The sequence below is a fragment of the Musca domestica genome, unplaced genomic scaffold, assembly GCF_030504385.1.
Source record: "Musca domestica strain aabys unplaced genomic scaffold, Musca_domestica.polishedcontigs.V.1.1 5, whole genome shotgun sequence".
In the NCBI taxonomy this organism is placed as follows: Eukaryota; Metazoa; Arthropoda; class Insecta; order Diptera; family Muscidae; genus Musca; species Musca domestica.
The window spans coordinates 22,041,016-22,062,126 of NW_026712346.1; the positions used below are offsets into that span (position 1 = coordinate 22,041,016).

General features: G+C 33.3%; 1 protein-coding gene across 2 annotated transcripts in view; it reads left to right on the forward strand.

Annotated features, from left to right (window-relative positions):
* LOC101893658 (sodium/hydrogen exchanger 9B2) overlaps window positions 1–21,111 on the forward strand; it is a 77,481-nt gene that overhangs the window by 45,024 nt on the left and 11,346 nt on the right. The window contains exons 1-3 of one of the 2 annotated variants that reach the window (XM_005187671.4): window positions 10,794–11,203; window positions 16,960–17,208; window positions 20,391–20,496. In XM_005187671.4, coding sequence (XP_005187728.1) covers window positions 11,180–11,203; window positions 16,960–17,208; window positions 20,391–20,496 — 379 coding nt within the window. In that variant the 5' untranslated portion in view covers window positions 10,794–11,179. Of the gene's footprint in view, window positions 1–10,793; window positions 11,204–16,959; window positions 17,209–20,390; window positions 20,497–21,111 lie in introns of those variants that run through there. The other variant, XM_005187672.4, reaches the window with a different exon arrangement.

A 21,111-nucleotide genomic window follows, 5' to 3' on the forward strand; every position in this document is an offset into this window, starting at 1 on the left:
ATGTGAATTGTTGAAAACAAAGTTGTTCGAATAAAAAAGTAAAAAAAATGATATCAAAACGTGTTATGTTTGCAATTTCATTTGTTAAAAAAAGTTTCAATAAAATGGTTCCCTCATTACCCGGAGAAATGAACAACAATTGGATTATAAAATAAATAACACAAAGACATACGTAAATAAAATATTTATTGCACCTTGCAAATAATTTTCAATACAACTGTTTGATTTAACCCTTTCATATACTGGGACTACTTGATTTTATAATTTAGAAGGCCCTCAGAGATTTGGGTTTTTACTTTGTGGCTTTTAACTTTTTGGAATTAGAGGTTTCAAGGAGGCCATCCACGTGGCTATACTCTGTTCGAAATGTCTAATCAAAATTTTATTCCCCTGATATTATGGCTGGAAAATTCCTCTTAGATCATTTTATTAACATTTGAGTGGCTTGGTAGATTCTATTTAAGATTTTACCTATCTGCAAAATAGCCAATCATGACCTTACCTAAACAAATCCAACAGGTTAACGAAAATCACATGGGAATCAATCGAAATCAAACAACGACAACCATTAACACTACCGCCCAGCTGTGTGACAAAACACATGACCACTGCCGACATGGCTGTCGGATCATTTGTTGTCGAACAAATTTTTTGTCATTTGGTAGGTAAGTGGCATTGTGGTTTTTTTAATATTCAAACAATGTAAAGTAATCACAACTTATTGTGGTTTTTGCTTTTGTTTTGCTACGTTTTTCATTATTTTTTGTTTTTGTATTTGAACGCTTTGCATGTGACAAAAATTAATAACAAGCAAAAAACATTGTTTTAATATTTTTTGCACGAAAAGTGGTACAAAGAGTGATATAAAAAAACATGATGATGTTTATGGTCTGCCAATACTGAGAATTTGGATCATCATTTTCGTCAATTTCTATTGGTCATTGCGTGAGTGAACATTTAAATTCGGTGCTCAGTATTATGGAATTTCCCATCTGAACACCGAATTATAATTCTGACAGACAAAGAAATCCTAAGACTCGATTTTATTTTGTGGGAATTCAGCTTTGTAGCTCACAGTAAAATGCTCTAAAGAATTATATTTTTGTGATAGATCTGACATAGATTATTATGCCATTAAAGCGTGCTTACATTTGTCATGACTTATCATATAAACAGACGTTTGTCCGTCAAGAGAACCCTATGTCGCAATGCATATTTAGTAGATTACTTGTGAGAAATATACGTTTATATTTATTAGAACCTATATCTACAGGGTGATATAAAAAACTGCAATAAAGTCTAACGCCATAGTTTTTACATTTTCTTTCTTTAATTTTATTAAATGAAAGCCAAAAAATTTGGAAAGAGCATCAAATTTTAGAATAATTTTAGATTTGTTCGAATTGGTCACCTCTGGCACGAATTGTGGCCTTCAAACCTCCAATGAAACCGTCACACGCTGCCCGAATGTTGCACTGCTGTATTTTGGCCCATTCCGGCGAACAGATTGGTATCCAGAGATTTTGGTGGTCATTGTGCGCTGGAAATGAGGCGAGGAACCTCATTTTGTAACCATTCTTGTGTGGCGCGTGCTGAGTCCTGTTAGAAGGCCTTCGCCCAAAATCTTTGTGTGCCCAAGGCTTTAATACACCTTTCAGAATATTTTCCGAAGGTCCACATTTTCAGCTGACCTCTTTGGAAAGTAAACACGATCATTTTGTTGTTACTGGACAACGAATGTGTTCTCATCGGAGAAAACCAAATTTGGCAGTTCAACACTTTCGGCCAAGCGAAGCAACTTTTAGCTCTTTTGAGTCTATTTTTTTCTGTTGCGGTGTAAGTTCTTGCACTTTTTGGAATTTCTTTCCCCCGAGCTCATTTTTCAATATTTTCCGAATGGAATATTGCGAGATGTTCAGCTTACGAGCCATTTTTTATCTCACCCTGCATATGTCAAAGATACGAAAACCTGAATCTCCATGAACAATTTTCTATCATAGACTGTAGTACACATTAGGAGCTTCAAATAATGTAGCTATAACCATCAAAACAACGAATAAAAGGAGGTACAGTTATATGGGGATATATATAGCACATTCTCAATGCCAAAAATCCTGCAGAATAATCACACATCTGAGTAAAATTTTATCCACCTACTTCATTTCGTTCAGAAGCTAGAGTGATTTCCACAGAGGGACCGACTTCCAAAATCGACATAACATTTTATGATGATCAAGAATATATATACTTTGTGGCGTCTAAAATGTATATTTCTATCTTATGCTGATGATGTGCTGATTGCGCTACGTGGTCCTAAAGCCAGCCTTCTCAATAACAAAATCAATCAATACCTTGCTGAACTCTGCATGTATTTTGGAAAATGGGGACTTAGGCTAAATACTGACAAATGTACTGCCATATTATTTAAAGGTAAACCAAAGGTTACATATCCCAATTTTAAATCTTATGTGCCTACTATTAAAATTGGAGATACTCTTATTGGAAATTCTGATAGAATTAAATATTTAGGTGTGATTTTCCACAGTAGGTTTGGCACGTGGATTATATTTTGAGGAAAGCAAAGGGTATTTTCTTTGGCTATCAGTATTTACTAAGATCAAAAAAGGGTCTCTCCAAAGAAATTAAATTTTTGATTTATACACAAATTATTAGGCCTGTCTTAGCATATGCTTTTCCAGCATGGTTTGGAATATCATCTAGCCAAATGAATAGAATTATAATGTGGGAGAGAAGGGTTCTAAGATCATGTCTGGGACTCAATATAACAAAATTGGACGATGGCACATATAAGTATCCATCTTGCAGAAGATGATGATGTATGATGATTGTAACTTCAGTAGAGTTGATCAGTTTTTAGTCAAAGGAGGTCTTAAATTCTTAGAAACTAGTCAAGAAATTAATAATACTATAATTAAAGAAATGTTGATATGTAATGAAAATATTGAAACAATTACTACCTGGAAACATTTGCCAACTGCAGCCCTTAGAAGACTCGAAGAAGAGAACATGCTTTTTAGAAATGATAAACTACTATTTTACCATAGGAGGTATAATTCATTTAATTTAGAAGATACTGTATATATTACAACACAATAACTTAATTTACTTTGGATTATTTCGGTAATACCACGACCCAATTATGTATATTTATAGTTTATAAGTTGTAGTTTTAAGTTGTAAATAGTAGTTTTAGTTGTATTTTTAAGTTAATATAAAATGGTTCCCTATTTTTAATTGTTCAATTTTTAGGGGAGTTTTTGTAAAGAATGTAATCTAGTATGAATTTAAAAAGAAGTTTTCTGTTGAAGCTAATGCTCAGCTTATATTAAAATTGAATTTGTAAGCCTTTTAACTATATAAAGGCAGAAATCATATGATTTATAAAATTGTAGAGATAAGTCACAATCTCATGTACGTATGTAAGTCTAGAACAAATAAATGTGGCTATGCAAAAAAAAATGTATTTTTCGGGGTGTTACAAACAGAATGACAAACTTAATATTCCCTCCTTTATATGGTGGAGGGTATAAAAATAACAATAATATCTTGTCCGAAGCTTAAACAAATAATCCGTAATCCATAAATAGTCAATTTAACTTTACATTTGTTAAGTCTATCGCATTGTCATGCCTATTCAAATTATTTTTATTAATAAAAACTACAAAATAATTTAAAAAAGCGCACACAAATCTCTGACGATTACTCCATGTGATACATATTAACAAGCATACGATATTCGTTGCACACGCATTCATACATATATATTAAGCAGATACTTCAAGTTTGTAATTAGCAGCGAACAAATAAGCCTGGATTGTCACATCTATGTGAAAATGACAGCAAGAACAACAACGACAGCAAAATATTAACACAAAAAAAAACTGCACAACACAAATGTCACCAACAACACTGAAATGAATGCCGCCGAAGTTCATGCTGATGACGACAATGATGCTACAGATGAGTTGTAGTGTCCACAAGGAAACAGATTCATTTAAAGCACGTGAGACGCACACACACATACACCGTCAAAACCAGAAATTGGGACACTTTTTTTTTTGCTAAAAAAGAATTATTTTATTCGTTATAAACTAATTAGTGGATGTGTTGGAACTTGTCAAGAATAAAACTTAATTTTAGACATTTTTGTGATACACTAGACAACAAAAGTATGGGTAGAGAAATGTAGGCTGTATGTATTATATACATTTGTATTTGCAGTAAAAAATAAGCTACTGATTCCGGAAGACAGCAGTTACGTGGAACTGGGTCTACTAGCAACAAGATCCCAAAGTCGCTACCGGATTCATTTATGCTGCAATTCATTCCATATTGTGGAGGTATTGTAAAACCACCATATATCAAAAAACTGAGTCGATTCAAATTTATATGTGTGCGTTCTTCCGTTAATTTGGAATCAGTTTTCAGTTTCAACCTGTGGCCGTTTTAGTAATTCAAATTTTATGTCTAACATAGGTTAAATGACTTAAGCCCCACTATTCTTCAACTAAACATACAACATCTACTTTACGTTTAGAAAAAGGTGCCACAATACAACTAGCAACATTATGCCTTAAGGCTACAACTTGGGACCCCGAAAAATAGAATTAATAAAATTAAACTAAATATTTACGACACACTACTAAAACTACTTAACCTTACTTAAGCAAATTGGTCGTTGTTTTACACCAGACTACTCCAATCCAAGGCTTAAAATTCATCTATGAATGAATAGAAGCCCAGCTGATTCAGTCTAGAAAGCTTGGCTGGTGGCAAATGCTTTCGAGCTCGTAGCTGGTCTGCATTCTCAAAGCACCTCATCATACCCTTGCTGTTATCTGTCAACTGACATCTTCCTTAAAATACCAGTTTAGTCCTCGTCATAAATACGTCTGTTCTATCTACTTGCGCTCTATCGTAGATCGATCTTCAAAAATTAGCTCTATAGGAGTCATCTGCTCAACGGAAAAGGTGGAGGCCCAGACTAGAGGAGATTATTTTTCCTTCCCACAACTTAGCCTGACCACCAGTTGATAGTTGAAGAGCCTAACTTCTTGAGAAATACAACCCCCCATTCTCAAAATTTCACAATATCCGAAATAAAGTCGTTTGGCCCGTGACAAGTCATAATCTGTGTGACGAATATGGTAGAACCTCTCTTGAAATACTGTCCCTCATAGTCTCATTTCATCCTAAACAGGAACTTGCTCCGAACATATGTTCAGAACCGGCTGAAATCCCCTAAATTAAGGTGTACTATGACCGGCCGATTAAGGAAGGCCAAAGCACAACATAACTCTTTATTCATCAAAATACTCGTTAGCTTGCCTATTGACCAACCTAGCAAGAGCACCGGAAAAGGGTAATAGGACACCATCTACATAGGTCAGAAGAACAGGACTGCCAGAGAGGGAGCCGGGATGTCACAAGAAAATATGTTGGATTCGATTAACTTTCCAATCGGCTATAAAATGGGAACATTCATGACATCCTTTAAAGCTGTTGGAAAATACTCTAGATTCATGTAATGGTTTAAAAGGATCACCAAAAAGAATAAAATTACATTGGCTGCCCTTTTCAAAACATACCACAGGATTTACCTCTGGTCGCAAAACCAACGTTCCTGGATATACAAACCCATAGACGAACCATAAAAGTGAATGAACAGCTAAACTACACGAGGAGAGAACGTATTCAATCCCCTACACAACCAAGCTGTCTTGACGCTGAAAAGAATAGTCGACCGAAACTCCCCCATGTCAAAGCGTTGCCTGCAGCTGGTTCGCCAACATCTCAACGCTATATTCATCAGAGCTGATCCTAACACCAGTGGCGTCTACGAGAGGACTAAAAGGATCATGAGAGACAATCCCGGCTATTCGCTTGATCTTACCATATGGCTTGGAATTTACTGTTATTCCTTTATACCTATAGTTTTCGAATCGACGAATATTGGGTTCAATAATTTGGTAGCTGTTGCAGATATCAGCTGTGTGGGACTAGTCCTCGCTCAGGATCACCAGATCTACGCAACACCTGACGAAGCCGTCTACGTTCCGTAGGGGAGAGATTGCCCAGGGTAGTGATTTTGGTCTATAATTGGACACTGAATGGCATCTCGGGAGCCGGGACCTAAATCCTTAATGCAGCTAACTATATCCGAAATGGATACATTGCAGAGTTAACTCCTCAGCACCGCTGCGCAAGCACTGCCTATAGCGCTAGATATTCATCCGATCGAAGTTTAAAAACGGCCCGACTCATCCATTTTGAGTTTATGTCTATGACAAAGCAGAAGCCTACCATTTTGTATGGTCAGCTGGCGGCCATTCAACCGCGAATATTGTTTATATTTAATGTCGCATATAAATGAAAGTTCTACGTCTGGCCTTTAAATTGAAAACAAAAACATATAAAGAAATCTACATTTTCCTGGCTATAGTCAGCCTTTGCATTGTAAACATTAAAAACAGGCAACATTTGCACGATTTTTTGGAGGCACGCCTAATATGCATGTAGCTTAAAATCGCTTATCTGCACAACAAAGCAGATACCTTAAATGTGGTTTGTTGATGAATGCAAGGATTTTTTGTTATATTCTTGTGCAGATTAAGCCAACACATTAAACCCAGACAAAAGTTTCCAAACCTATGATTCAGCTAAAGCGAAAACGCAGATATGAATATTGTAGGTAAAACCAATTTGGCTGTGCTTGGCTCCTTAATTTTTATTTTAGTACAATTTTTGAACTAAGCTTTATATAGGGAGCAAAATCCAGGTTTAGGCGTTCGGTTTTTTAAGGTCCTGGTTACATTTTTTAGCAGGGTGTAGAAATCAACGTTGCGCTATAAAATTACTTTTACAATCCTACTCATCTTACTTTAAGATTTTTCGTTATAGCCAATAGGGAAAGAAATGTGACCAAATTTAAATAAAAATTGAATTTCCTTAAAAACCGTTGCTTATTGAAATTCAATATTTTCCCTATTCATAAAATCTGCATACTAATATCGTAGATATAATTATGGTTATGTTTCAACAAGACAGTTTTATTCAATTTAATGTTAAGAAGATTATTTGAACCATGGCAACGTTACTCAATCTTAATACTTGAATCCCGCGCATCCGGCTGTCAAAAGAAATTTAATGTTGTCATCCTTAATATAAACAATGTTCATGGTCATTTGAGATGAGTGCGTGCGTGTGAGACGGCTGCCACAAAAAAAAAAACAACGAAAATACAAAGATATGCCTCAATTGTCATTTTCAAAATGAAAAAAAACAACATCTAGACGTACAAGGACTCTGTTGACAATCAAAACAAAAACATTGCACAATTTGTGTCCCATTAGGGTCAAACGATGGTCACATGTATTCCAGACAATCGTACGTTCGCTCCACTATCTGTCTGCCGAACTGTCTGTTCGTCTGTTTGTCCAATATACTTTCGCTCTACTATCTGTCTGCCTGTCTAGCTGCTGCCAACAATGACAGTTGAATGAATGGATGGATGATTCGTTGGTTAACAACCTGGTTTGCGTTGGGGCTTTTGTGGAACATTTCTTGTTGTTGTCGTTGTTCTGATTCTATGCCATTTTGGCCCATCAGATGTTAATAATTGTGGGTACATCAATTTAATGAGACTTTTGTTTTAACAATTAATTCCGCTTAATTGTTATTGGGCGTTGAGGTGCAATGCTGTGTACACACACACACACATAGATACAATGCAACTCCAATTGCATTAAATATAGTTTTTTTTTTTTTTTTTGTTTGCTTTGCATTTCATGTGTAAACGCGGATGTTCGAGCACGTATTTCCCACAAACATTTCCACATTACTGCTCTATAACCTGTTGTCCAACAAGGCTTATTGAATTGAGATTTAATATAAATCATTTAATTAATTATTGTAAACAAACGAACATGTGTTCACCGATAAATACATTATTTCAACATTTTCTCCTTGCTAATAATAAAACTGAATTAAACCATCGTATTAATCCATTTAATCATATGTCACATGCGGCTCATTTAACCTTTTTTCAGAGATATGATGAAAGGATATTAGTCGGTGTCTGCCGCAAATGCAAATATGTTTCCTAAAGAGATGACATGAAAAACCTTGCAAGTGATAATGAACTTAAATTTGATCGGAAAAACTGTTATGTGCCTCAATCTTCAAAATACTCCTACCGAATATAAGGATGTACCGCATAGAGAATCTATTTCTTAACCCTAACTAATAAACTACGGCAATAAATTGTATATCTTTTTCCATAAAAATATGTTCCGTCAGATGAAACCACCATGCCGAAAGAGCAGCAATGAGACATTTATGGTCTCTTCTCTCCAATGTGGACGAGAGTATGTTATTAGCAATTGTAGCACACCTGATAAGTGTTATTTTTCAATTCGCTAAATAACATTCGTCTATAAGGCTACCCGAGGAGTAAAACAAAAATCTTCGAGGAACACATTGAGATAAATTTAAATCCTATAATCCTTAAGTCAGCTTTTATGAGTATATGGAGAGGGGGAGAATGCTCTTACATTTATAAAATACCTACTCTAGAGACTCTTCACCTTTAATCGGTCATGCACTCACTCGCTGCAAAGATGTAGTAGTGAGCAATCACTAACACCTACCCTAAGACACACAGCGTAGTTTGGTTAGAAGAGACAGCTTTGCACAAAGTTGTCAGATAAATATAGAATAATAGGCAGCTTTCTTCGATATAGACCGAGCTTTCAAGAATATGAAGTTCGGGTCGATCCATAATAACCTCTAATATCCTTTATCCGAGTAACATAGATTGGTTATATGCCAAATAGCAGAATAATCTATTCAAGATTGGGAGAGTGTTTCATAAGGAACATTTTCGGCAAAGTTACGCTGTAAGGAGGAGTTCTCTCATTAATTTCATGAATCGTTCGAAAATAAACAGTATGGTACTGTACCGTAGTATTCTGTACCGTTCCGATGTGGAGTGATACACTAAGATAATGTACCGTACCGGATCACAACCCCTAAAAAAATTTAGTGCTCCGCAGAACATTAAAAAAATAATGTATCGGTAGTGTACCACATATGTGTTATTTACGATTTGTGAGAAAAAATAGATGTTTGATGTTTTTGATAATGCAAAAATTACTAATACAATTCAATATTATAAAAATAAAAGCTGAATTTATTTTATTTGCCATGTATGTTTAGATCGGTTGCGAACTTGAAGAAAGTAGAAAAAATGGGAAAAAGTAGAGGAATAAAAAAGGACCGAATCTGAAGTGATAATCATTTGTATTAAACCATTGAAAATTGAAATTTTTAATTTTCCACGAAAAAGGGTAATTTAGTGCTTGCATTGTAATGGGTTATTATGCAAAAAATTTACCTGTTATTTTGTGGTATGGAAAAATCAATTAACGTAAGTGTAAAAAACTAAATATTTTACAAAGTATATCTGAGTGTTTAAAATCAGTTTTATGATTTCGATTTTGTTTAATGATGTGCATGTGGTACACTACGATTTTTGAATGCTCCGATTGCGGAACACTAGGTTTTTTAGTGCTTCGACTCCGGTATATTACGTTTTTTTATTGTTCCGACTGCGGTGCACTCCAATTTTTCAGCGCTCCGACTGCGGTACACTACGATCATTGTTGTGTTCCGGTATAGTATCACTAAAATATTTTTTGTGGTAGTGTACCGGTACACTACCGCTAAATTTTTCTTAGTGATACGGTACACTATGTTTGTATATTGTTTATTTCTGAACGCTGTATATCACACATGAATGAAACATTATTTGTTAAAATCTAAAATAACAAAAAAGTTACCCACAAACCAATTTGATTTTTTGTTTTTTGAAAGGGTTCTTTTTTAATTATATAAATCCTAAGTGCCAAGTTTTATATAATTATACGAAAGGTCCCATATGCTATGAACAAAATGAGGCATCGATAAAAACTTTCTTGAAAAAAGTGACCTGCCTTGACAATTTTGTACACGATGACGTAAACTAACGCAAACGGGACAACTTAGATGTAAAAATATCGCTTCAGTTGTAATGGTATATTCAACCATTCGATTTGGAATAAGCGATCTGTTTATATTTCTTCATCTTGTTTTCCCAAAAACATACAGTGTTACAATCGTACGTATGGATTGTATCTTTGCGACGATTTAGCCCTGATATTAATACTACAATAGACATCATAATTAATGCTAATTAAAAGGGTCTGTGTTTTGCGTAGATTACGTTGTAGCTGTTCGTCAATAAGTAGGTGTAAACGACGACCATGTACTACGTCGTCAATAAAGAGATCGCTGTATGCTACTATATTGGCAGTGTTTGTTGTACCCAATCGCTATAGAAAATTCAGGCATCGATTCCGTTTGCCCCCATAATGTTGTTCAGGCAGCGGTACGTGCTGTGATCTGTCTCTAGGATGTTTTGTTTTCATTTTTGGCTGAACAAAACCGAAAACACACACAACTCTACGACAATTAAGCCACAATTAGTGTTAATTTTTAGCAAATAAAAATCAATTTTTATAACTTAATACAAGACAGCAATGGCAACGTCGACCACAGCAACGGCAACGGCAACAGCCGCCAGTCGTCAGCCGTTGCGATGGCAATGACTGCGTCGCTGGCGTCGCCAACAGTAGTAGCACACAACGACATTACCGCCACTTAACAATATCACAACAATATTTACACGAATTTATTATAAAAATTAACACAAAATCCAATTCGATCGGATCACACGTCTTTCCAGCCAGTCAGTTAATCGGTCGTCTGGCAGCCAGGCAGACGAGTAAATTTCTTTGCATTTTTTTAATTATTGGATGTGGAAAAAATGAATTTATTTCAATGTTAAATGGCCAAAAGAATTTAGTCATAAATTTGTATTGAAAACGGACGTAACGGTCGTTCCCCAAAAACAAACGAAAAACACTTCGTTTTAACTTCGATACCGAGATTTGTACATTTCCAAATCATAAAGATTTATAATTGAAATTCGAAAGAACAACAAAAAACAGTCAGTGCGTGTGTGTAACAGCGGCAGGAAGTCGGAGTATTAACCGACAACGAACAATCGTAACGAATTATAAAAAAAAAAACTTAACAACAACAATAATCAGCAGAAACAATGAAAGAAATTTATAATATACATGTATGTGTGTGTGTGTTTTCTTATTTTTATTATTGGCTAAGCGTTTTATAATATTATTACAAATTTACAAAACGAAAATCGTAAAAGTTAACTGGAACAAGAACTAGGAATATAACATTTTGATTTTATTTTGTAACAACGGGAGTGAGTTTTATTTTTATATCAAGAAATTCGATTTGAAATGTTACAATTACAACATTACAACTGCGAAAGATAAAATAAACAAATGAAGCGTAAAAAGAAATTATCATTTGGGAAAAATTATTTTTGGAAATATAAAAAAATATAATTTGTCTGCTCCAGTGTTATATTTTTGTCGAAAGCAGAAATAGAATGCGTCTCCAAATGCAATAGAGGTGAAACCAGAAAAGAAATTGCTTGCGACATTTTAACTGCATATAAAATGAAGTTCCTGAATATAAAATTGGAATTTCTGAATTTCCAAAATGTAATATTTCGAAATTGCATTTGATGAATTTATAATGTCAAATTAAGCTCTTTAATATTCAATGAAATTACAGAATTAAAAACAAAAAAATGCTTTATACCTATGTTAATTGAGCGTTTGTGGTGAGATTTTGTTCTTTGTGTGTAAGTGCAATCAATAAAGAATGAATTTCATCGTACCGACAATCGATTATCCTAAGCCAATTTTCGTCTAAATTTTAAGGTTTAAATTGATATTTATTTAATCCCTGTGTTAAATTTGGATCTTAATTATAAATATATGTATTGCCATTGTTGCGCAATGCCCACCTTACATGGTTACAACAAAAATAATTACCAACGCATGAGGAAAGAAAAAGCAAAATCATTTTACATTTTTATACGCTCCACCTTGGAGAGGAAATCACGATACAGACCATATTATTTGACGTAGAGCGTCAAAAGTTAGCAAAACAATTTTTATTGTGTCTAGGATGGTTAGTATTGAAAATGAGATATATCGGTCCACGTTTTGGTATAGTCCCCAATATAACCTTACCTCCCGAAATTCGGTATTTTGATGATTTTTGCCACATTTTTTCACGGATTTGTCTGAAAATCGGTATTTGTTGGTCATAATGGGTCCTAGTTCGTGTAGGTTCACGCCCCATATAACGGTACCTCCCGATATTCGGTATTTTGATGGTTTTTACCACATTTTTTCACGAATATGTCTAAAAATTGGTATTTGTGGGTCACAATGGGTTCTATTGTTTCCTTCACCCTAAGGTGGAGGGTATTAATGTTATTTTACTTGTTCTATATTGAAGTTGTCAGATGTTTAGATGGTAGATAGGATTCCCAACAAATATTCTCATTATTGCAATTGAAGAAGAAAATCATCACAGTTTCTTAAAAATGACTAAGAACACTCCAACACACCCGTTTTTTGTATATTGATTTTTTTATTTTATCTATTCATTTTTTGTTTTTTGCTGTCAAACAAATTTTACGAAATTAAACGGAAAATATGACTAAAACGAACAACAATTCTTGAAATCGGGATCTGCCATTATATAAGGAATATATATATGTATATATATATATATATATATATATATATATATATATATATATATATATATATATATATATATATATATATATATATAAATTTTATTTTGCATGACACACAATGATTCTTGAAGTATTTCAATTCATATCGCAAATTATTGGGGACGTGCATGGTCTAAAATACCTTAAAAAAGTTTGGCAAAAAAACCCGAACTGTAATAGGATTTTATCTGCAATTAGAATTGTCGAAGGCACTATGTAATTATTATGGAAAAATTCAAAGGAATCTTAAATATTGAATAGGGGGAAACTAATCCCTTTTCTATATAGGTTACTTTGCGATGTGATCTTTCAAAGAGCCGTACACCAGTTCTTAGCCTATCAATGAAAGAGAATAGTTAGTTTTTTGAAAATATTTTTATTTTTTAATATAATCTCCTGAAGCTTCAAACGTTTTTGTAGTAATTCTATCCCTTGATTAAAATAGTTTTCCTCAAGGTCTTCAAAATAGTGGTTTACAACTGTAATTGCATCTTCATTTGAGGTAAGACGCTTGCCAGCAAATAATTTTTAGATTTTGGAACAAGTAAAAGCCACTAAATCAGGAGAATAAGGTTGGTGGTCAGGTTAAATAACTCGTACTTTAATGGGTTGATTTTAGCCATTGTTAAAACACTTTTGTGCGCTGGTGCGTCGTCTTGATGAAAAATTATTTTTGTTTGTGTTGAAAGCCAGGACGTCTTTCTCGAATTTGTACATTTAATTGATCCAAAAGGTTGCAATTGTACTCAGAATTTATTGTTTTACACTTTTGCAGATAATCAATCAATAAAATACCGTTGAAGTCCCGATAAAGTTTTTTTATGTAAATATTTAATGACAGCACGCATTTCTAATTTTTCCATTGTAAATGGATGCGTCTTTTTTGAACACCTGTTTCTATATGAAGAAGTTGCCAGATCGAAACAAATTTTAACATGTGTTCATAACAGAGATGAAAATTTGCAATCTTAACTTATTTTTTTTTTCTGTTTATACCGCGTTTTCGAACTGCCCTCGTATCAGCTCTACTTTCGTAATCAGTTACATTTATGAAGTGTGAAAAATTACTTTACATATGACTCTAACATGATATGGAAACTAGTCTAAATATGTTTGTAATTCAAATGTAAGGTAACAGTTAACTATAATTATCATCTGAAAATTACACTCTTGAAAACAGAGAATGTTGGTTTGAGTAAGAGAAAACCAAACCGAAGGTACTAAGCTCAAAACTCAGCAGTGGCAAGTAGTGTCTTAAGATATTTATAACGTTAACTTCTGCATGGATGAACTTTTAATTCCCTCCGTCGTAAGGTGAGGAAAACATTACAAAAAAGTTTCTGTTTCACTTTAAACTGCAAATATCAATGAGATAGGTTGGAAAATGTAGCTAAAGTTTTCAAAATAACAAAACGGGAACCTATATAGTACCTCTTTTTCTGTACATATCATCCTAGACGCAGGCTGTATATTGACTCCAACAGACAGACATACAGAGGAAAATCGTTAAATCGGAAGGACAAAGTTGGTGAAGAGTATATAGCGTTTACATTGAAAGTTCGTGTGGAATAAATCATATCAAGTATGATCGTTTTTAAATGCGAATTACGGCTTAAACAACTGTTTAAATTTGAAATCAGATGGAACCAAAATATGGGAGCTTACCTTAATGTAAATCGATTTCCATCATGTTGGTTAAATTGGTCCAAATTTGACAGACTTTATTCTGGTCGGAGCTTGATTGTATGATATCCGACTGAATTGGATATATAGCAAAGTTCATGCATCATTTACATCGACTTAGGGTGTTTGGGAGCCATATCTAAATCCGAACCGATTTCGACCACATTTGACAGAATTTATAGTATAGAAATGTCTTGTACCGATTATCATTGTTTTGTAATGGATATTACGTGTTTGAGGGATTAAAATATCAATTCGTATGAAACGTATATGTGGGTGTCATAGCAATATACGAAACAATTTTCTCCATATTTGAGAGCCGAGATTCTAGCATTAAAATACATTATGTTCAGAAAAGTATAAGCAAATGCCAATAAAAACTTCCATTCTCGAATAATGAGTTCTTAGCCAATTATTGGCAACTGTCACTACTAACATATTTACCATTTTTCACATGTACGCACATGTACGTCATTACGTCAGCCCTAATATTTTAATGTTTAAATAAACATAATGAACTTTCAAACTTATTATTTGTAATCATACACCGAATTACTACTGCTTAGAAATAATGAAAATAAGTTCTTTTATTTTCAACCTACTGGTAAAGCAAAAGGTAGTTTGTTTACATTACCTTGTAATGGGTTATTTGGCCCATATAGCTCCCAAGTTTGTACCTTTTATACCCTCTACCATACATAGGTATATTAAGTTCGTCATTCCGTTTGTAACTCATCGAAATAATAATTTTTGACTTAACAAAGTATATATATTCATGATCAGCGTAAAACCCTAAGAAGATTTAGCCCTGTCCGTAGGTCCATCTGTCTGTCTGTTTTAATCACGCTAAAGTCAAAACGAATTAGGATAGGAAGCTAAAGTTTTGCACAGATCAGTCTTTTGTGTGCAGGCAGGTCAAGTTAGAAGATGGACTATATAGGTCCACGATATCGTATGGCCCCCATATAATGTTACCCGATATTGGCTATTTTTATGATTTTAGACACATTTTTCAATGGAATTGTCTGAAATTGTACACAAGGGGTTCTTTGTGGGTAATTTACCCCCTGGAAGAGAATTGTCTATATAGGTCCACGATATCGTATATCCCCCATATAATAGTACCTCCCGATATTCGATATTTTGATGATTGTAGCTAATTTATTCAATGGATTTGTCTGAAAATACGTGTAAGGAGTTTCTTATGAGAAGTTTGGCCCCAGGAAGAGAATTGTCTATATAGGTAAACGATATCATATAGCCCCTATATAAGGGCACGCCCCCACCCATTTTCCCATTTTTGATGATTTAAGCGACATGTTTGAACGGAATTGTTGCAAATTTCGAATTTAAAGTTTGAAGCACGCAAATAATACTACGACCTGTACCAGAAAATTGTCTATGCAGGCCCACGTCTTTTATAGCCCATATATAATGATACCTCCCTGTATCCGTTATTTTGATGATATTAGCAACATTATTCACCGGAATTGTTTCAAGTTTCGTATTTGAAGTTCGGAATCGATAGTACAACCTATGACAAAAATGACTGATGCAGGTCATTTAAGCGGTATTTTTCGACGGATTTTTTTTTAAATTACTTAAGATTCTTCCCTTACTTAGCTGCTTTTTTACTTGTTTTATCTCCAATAGATAATTCTTGGGACAACCAAATGAACTGTGCAAATTTTATTTTCATTAGACTGTAAATGCAAAATATGCTTTTCTTACATAATTACATGGACAGACGTAGAAGACCATGTGAAGGTATGACTGATTTTAGCTATTTTACATTTTGAAACGTAAAAAGCCAACAAAAGCAGTGGAAATTTTATTACTTTTGATGGTTGTTATCTCGTTTGATTCATACGCATCTACCGTGACTTTTCACACAACTTGTTTATTTGTAGATACACAGATATGAAATTTAACGCTGTTGACCTGCAAAACACCACTACATCGAATAGCTTTTACGTGAAAAGTATTCAATAAATGCGAATTTAATCTTAATAAAAAAAAAAACAAAATAAACCAATAAAATCAAACGATTTTCTCAAAAAAAAAAAAAAATGAGTCAGTGTTTTAAAATTTCCTGGAACTATTTACCTAAAAAATAATGTTAAAATTGTGAGAAATGTTTTGTGCCTACAAATTGTATTTTGCTAAATTTTGTGAGTGGAAAAGTTTTTTAATTCAGATAACATTCGACAACTCAATAGCATGTGACGAGATTTGGTATTTTTATTCGAATAAATCTATGTGAATCCCTTTTTATGCCGTAACATTTATATTTCTGTTCTTTGTGTTTAAATTGTTGTTTTTGGTTGGAGGAATTAAAAAAATCTGTCTTAATTTTTTGAGAACCATTTCAAGATTCACAATAATTATTAGTTTTTTTAGTTTTTAAATTAGTTTTTAAATGTAATTTTCATTTATAATTAATGCATTTGATAATTAAATATTTTAACAACAAATCAAAAGATATTTATTTACAAACTTTTTCAAATAATTCGTTATTTTTTTATTTGCAGCACCATAAAAACATGAATGAAAATTCAGAAAATTTACCAAATGGCTCCTCTGGAGGGACTGGGAATGTTGGGATTCCCAATGTCAACGATTTAAATACCAACGGAACAAACAAAAATACGATTGTGATTGACAATCAACCTAAACGTCGTGTCAGTATTATCTCAGATCCAGCGCACGAAGGCCGCAGCAGCGTTGGCGCCTATGATAATCCCGCTTACGAACAAAATCCACGTAGAAAAATATCACAGGTAAGCCCATCTAGTATAATTAGAAAATAAATATACCAAGAACAATCAAACATTACAACAAATAAAAATGTATTTTTAAAAGGAAATAGATCACAAATTCGTAAAAATACTGCATTTTTTTGGAACAAATTCAATTACCATAATTATCGCTTTGATATAAATGGCCCTCCTAACTGAATTATCTATTCAAGAGTCATGTTAATGAAACCATAAAATAATTTAAATGGAATTTATTGATAAATGTACCATTGATGTTATTTAGAAGTGTCATAAAATATGGAATAATTCAGGCAAACCGCCAGCGACTAAGCAAAACAACAACAAGTTGGCTAAATTGACCATAAATATTTATTAATTTTTTTTCATTTAAATCGCTTGAGCACGCATTGATACATCAATTCGAAATCCAATGGAAACAGGTCTTCCGAGCCGACACTTGATAAGTGGCCTCTAATGTAAATTAGGGGTTTTAATAAATTAACTTTTTTAGCGTGAATATAAAATAGGCTCTATTTTTGTTAACATTTGTTATTGAAAATTTTGGATAACAAACTACGTTGAAGATATTTGAGCCATTTAGCTCCTAAGGGACTTGTTCCCGATTGGAAGATAAAAACTAAACTAAATATTTGTAGAAGTCTCGATAACATCTTATAATAGGTATCACTTTAAGAATCGGTTTTTGAGGCATTTTCCTGTTATAGTTCTCCGTTTAAAAAAGAATCTACCAAAATGAGACTAGACGAAAATGACTGTGTTTGAGAAAAAGGGAATATTTAATGCGGGTCGAAATGTTTTAGATATATTTTCTTAAAATGGTAAAAAATGATTTGGATTTTTAAATATCATATTTTGGAAAAAATCAACAGATTTCGTGAAAGTTTTATCCAACTGCCTACCTACATCAAATCCTTAACAATGTTTAAAATTTTTGGAAAGAAGATTTCGTATTACTTTGTCTACTTAATTGTCAAATTGCAACAAAATATGAAAAATTTAATCTCTATCTTAATTAAAGCAGACGGACTGACATAACTAAATTCAATTTTCCGACGAATATATTGAGGTATAGCAAAAGGAAACGTAAACAATTTAATATTTTGCAAACTGTATTTTATTAAGGCTATCTATATTTGAGACCAGCACCAGTTCGATAACACCTGCACCACTGTTCCCCGTCCAATTTTTCTGTCCCAAACCATTTCAACGTCTTTTCATAATAAAAATTGGCCACCACCATATCTAAATCCTGCAATCCCACAATGACCTCAATATGAGGATTCAAGCACTATCCATTTACTCAACGGCAAATTTAGTATCACTTAGTACTTTTCATAGTACACATTTCCAAATCACCCTATCAAAGCTATGTACCAACAGTGGTATTCATATTCTTCAAATTTCACAATACCAGATGTATCCTAAGACCCAATTCCAAATTTATTATAATACTTTTCGTCCAGTTATATCACGTTATGTTAAAAACGGCTCCCCTCTATCCATCCTAGACACCAACAGTGATCTCGATATAAAATTTCTGAATTTCATCTCTATGCCAACACCCAACGGCACATTTTGTGGCTTTTTTTTGCACTTTTCGTCCGTTTCCAAAAGCATCAACTCCAGATTCAGCCACTCACCATAAACCAAACTGTTCCAAATTTGGTACCATTTAGTACACTTCCTACACTCAGTACACATAAACTACCTTAATATATCAAACTTACTTTCCAACCTTTATTCACATACCAATTTCTATACCCTTCACCATACATAGTATGGAGGGTACATTAAATTCGTCATTCCGTTTGTAACTCATCGAAATAATAATTTTAGACCCAACAAAGTATATATATTCTTGATCAGCATAAAACTCTAGAATTCTGTTCAATGCATTTCAGTACTTTTAGTAAACTTTTTTGACCGAATTTCCAAAAATCCAAACTAATTACACACCAAAACTTCTCAGGTTGCAAGACTCTTGCTTCAGGCGTTTTGTCTGGGCGTTGAATCTTAGTCAGTCTATTATTTTGTACATAGAGATAAGCAATTCTTTCTGTAGAGCCGCCAGATCAATATTTAAATTTAAATCTTATATTTATCAGTGAAAAAAATATCTGAAATTATTTATAGTCTACATACAGCAAGAGAAGATTTTGGCCTGAATTCGCCTCCTGTATGACTTTATATTCTTTATGTTATAAACATTTGAAAATATAGTACTCGTACTATAGTACTTGCTGAACATATAGTACTCGTTTTAAATTGGCGTTTAAACATGCGTCTTCAACACGAAATTCGTCACATCAAAATATATATATTCTCGTACAACATAAAAAAAATAATAAACCTAAATTAAAAGAAAATAATTTAATCAGTGGTGATACCGCGAACACTTTTTCAGTTGTTAGTTTGTTGACATTTCCACAAAATTGTTAATTTAATAGCATGTATATCACCTCATCACAGATTTTATGCCTCCACCACAAGCTACAAATTATATTTTAAATAATTTGATGTTTGACTTGCTACTCGCGAGGGTAAACCAAAAAAAAAAAAAAAAAAAAAAAAAAAAAAAAAAAAAAAAACGTCCATTTTAGTTATTTCATTGAAATGCCCATGTGATTTAGACAGAGATTTTTCGAAATTGAATTGTGAAATGCATTTTTGCACATTTGCATAGAATTGGGAATTAGTGCTGGTTTGGTTGTTGTTTTGGTTATTGTGCATTTGTCCGTTTGTCGGAGACTATTATTGAAAATATGTATTTCCATGGTTGTTGTGGCGTTGTTCTTGCATTCGCCTCCGAAAGCATATTGTACCACAATGTACCATTATTAAATTATTATAAACAAAAATAAACATAATTTGTTTTCTATCGGAAAACATGGATTTATGCAATTTTGTTGAAATTCGATATAGAATTTTGTTGAAGTGGAAAATAGTAGAGAAGGGAAATCGGAATTAGTATTTGTGTGCATCATGTCGATGTGCATTGGAAGTGTATAATTTAGGTGTTAGACGTAGGAAATTGCAGAGTTTATGCTTTATTAACTTGTTGTACAATTTTTATTTTTTTCTGTTTGTTTTGTTGAAATATTTAGTTAGAAAATACGTACAAGTTGTCTATCGTTATTATGAAATTAATATTAAACTACATTTTTCTATTATTACTATTTTAGACCTCTGTCCATTCCCACACAGAAATTGGTCCCGTTAGGAGGAAAAGTATTTTGGTTAATGCTGGTCATGACAAGGAATCGGACGACGGGTCCTTACACAGTTACGGTAAGTAAAACATTATTATTTTATTTTCCGTCTTGGAAGTTTTCGTGATTAATTGATGATGTCATAGAGCCCTTCCCAGATGTTACCCTTAGCTTCTTGTCGGGGGGCATTTGCGTACTCCGTCGTGTTGTTAGGTATTCAAAGCAATTTCATACGAAAGTTGTGATCCATATTCGAGCTAAATATAATCTAAGTTGCCCAATATTTACGTACTCCGTCGTGTAGTTAGTTATTGTGGCCCATTTTACAGCTAAGTAAAATACAATGGTTATCCAAAATGCTAGACTTCTTTCCTGCCCTTAACTTTCTTCCCAGCAAAATTCCGCATCGATTGGTTTCAATAAAAAAATATCACAAAATACTAAAAAATCTATATTAACATCATTATTAGCATCTTTCTATGCGATTTTTTTAGAATTTATTATTTTATGCCAAGAAGCCATTCTGAATTGCAAAATTTGTCAAAATCGGTCCAATCATTTTTGAGATATAAACAATCTAACTAACATTCGCGGTTTAATGAAAAATTTGACCTTATTTTAAGACAAATGCTATTGTCTATTTTAACCACTAAACCTGCAAATCATGAATCAGTTTTTGGCCCATTTTAACCCC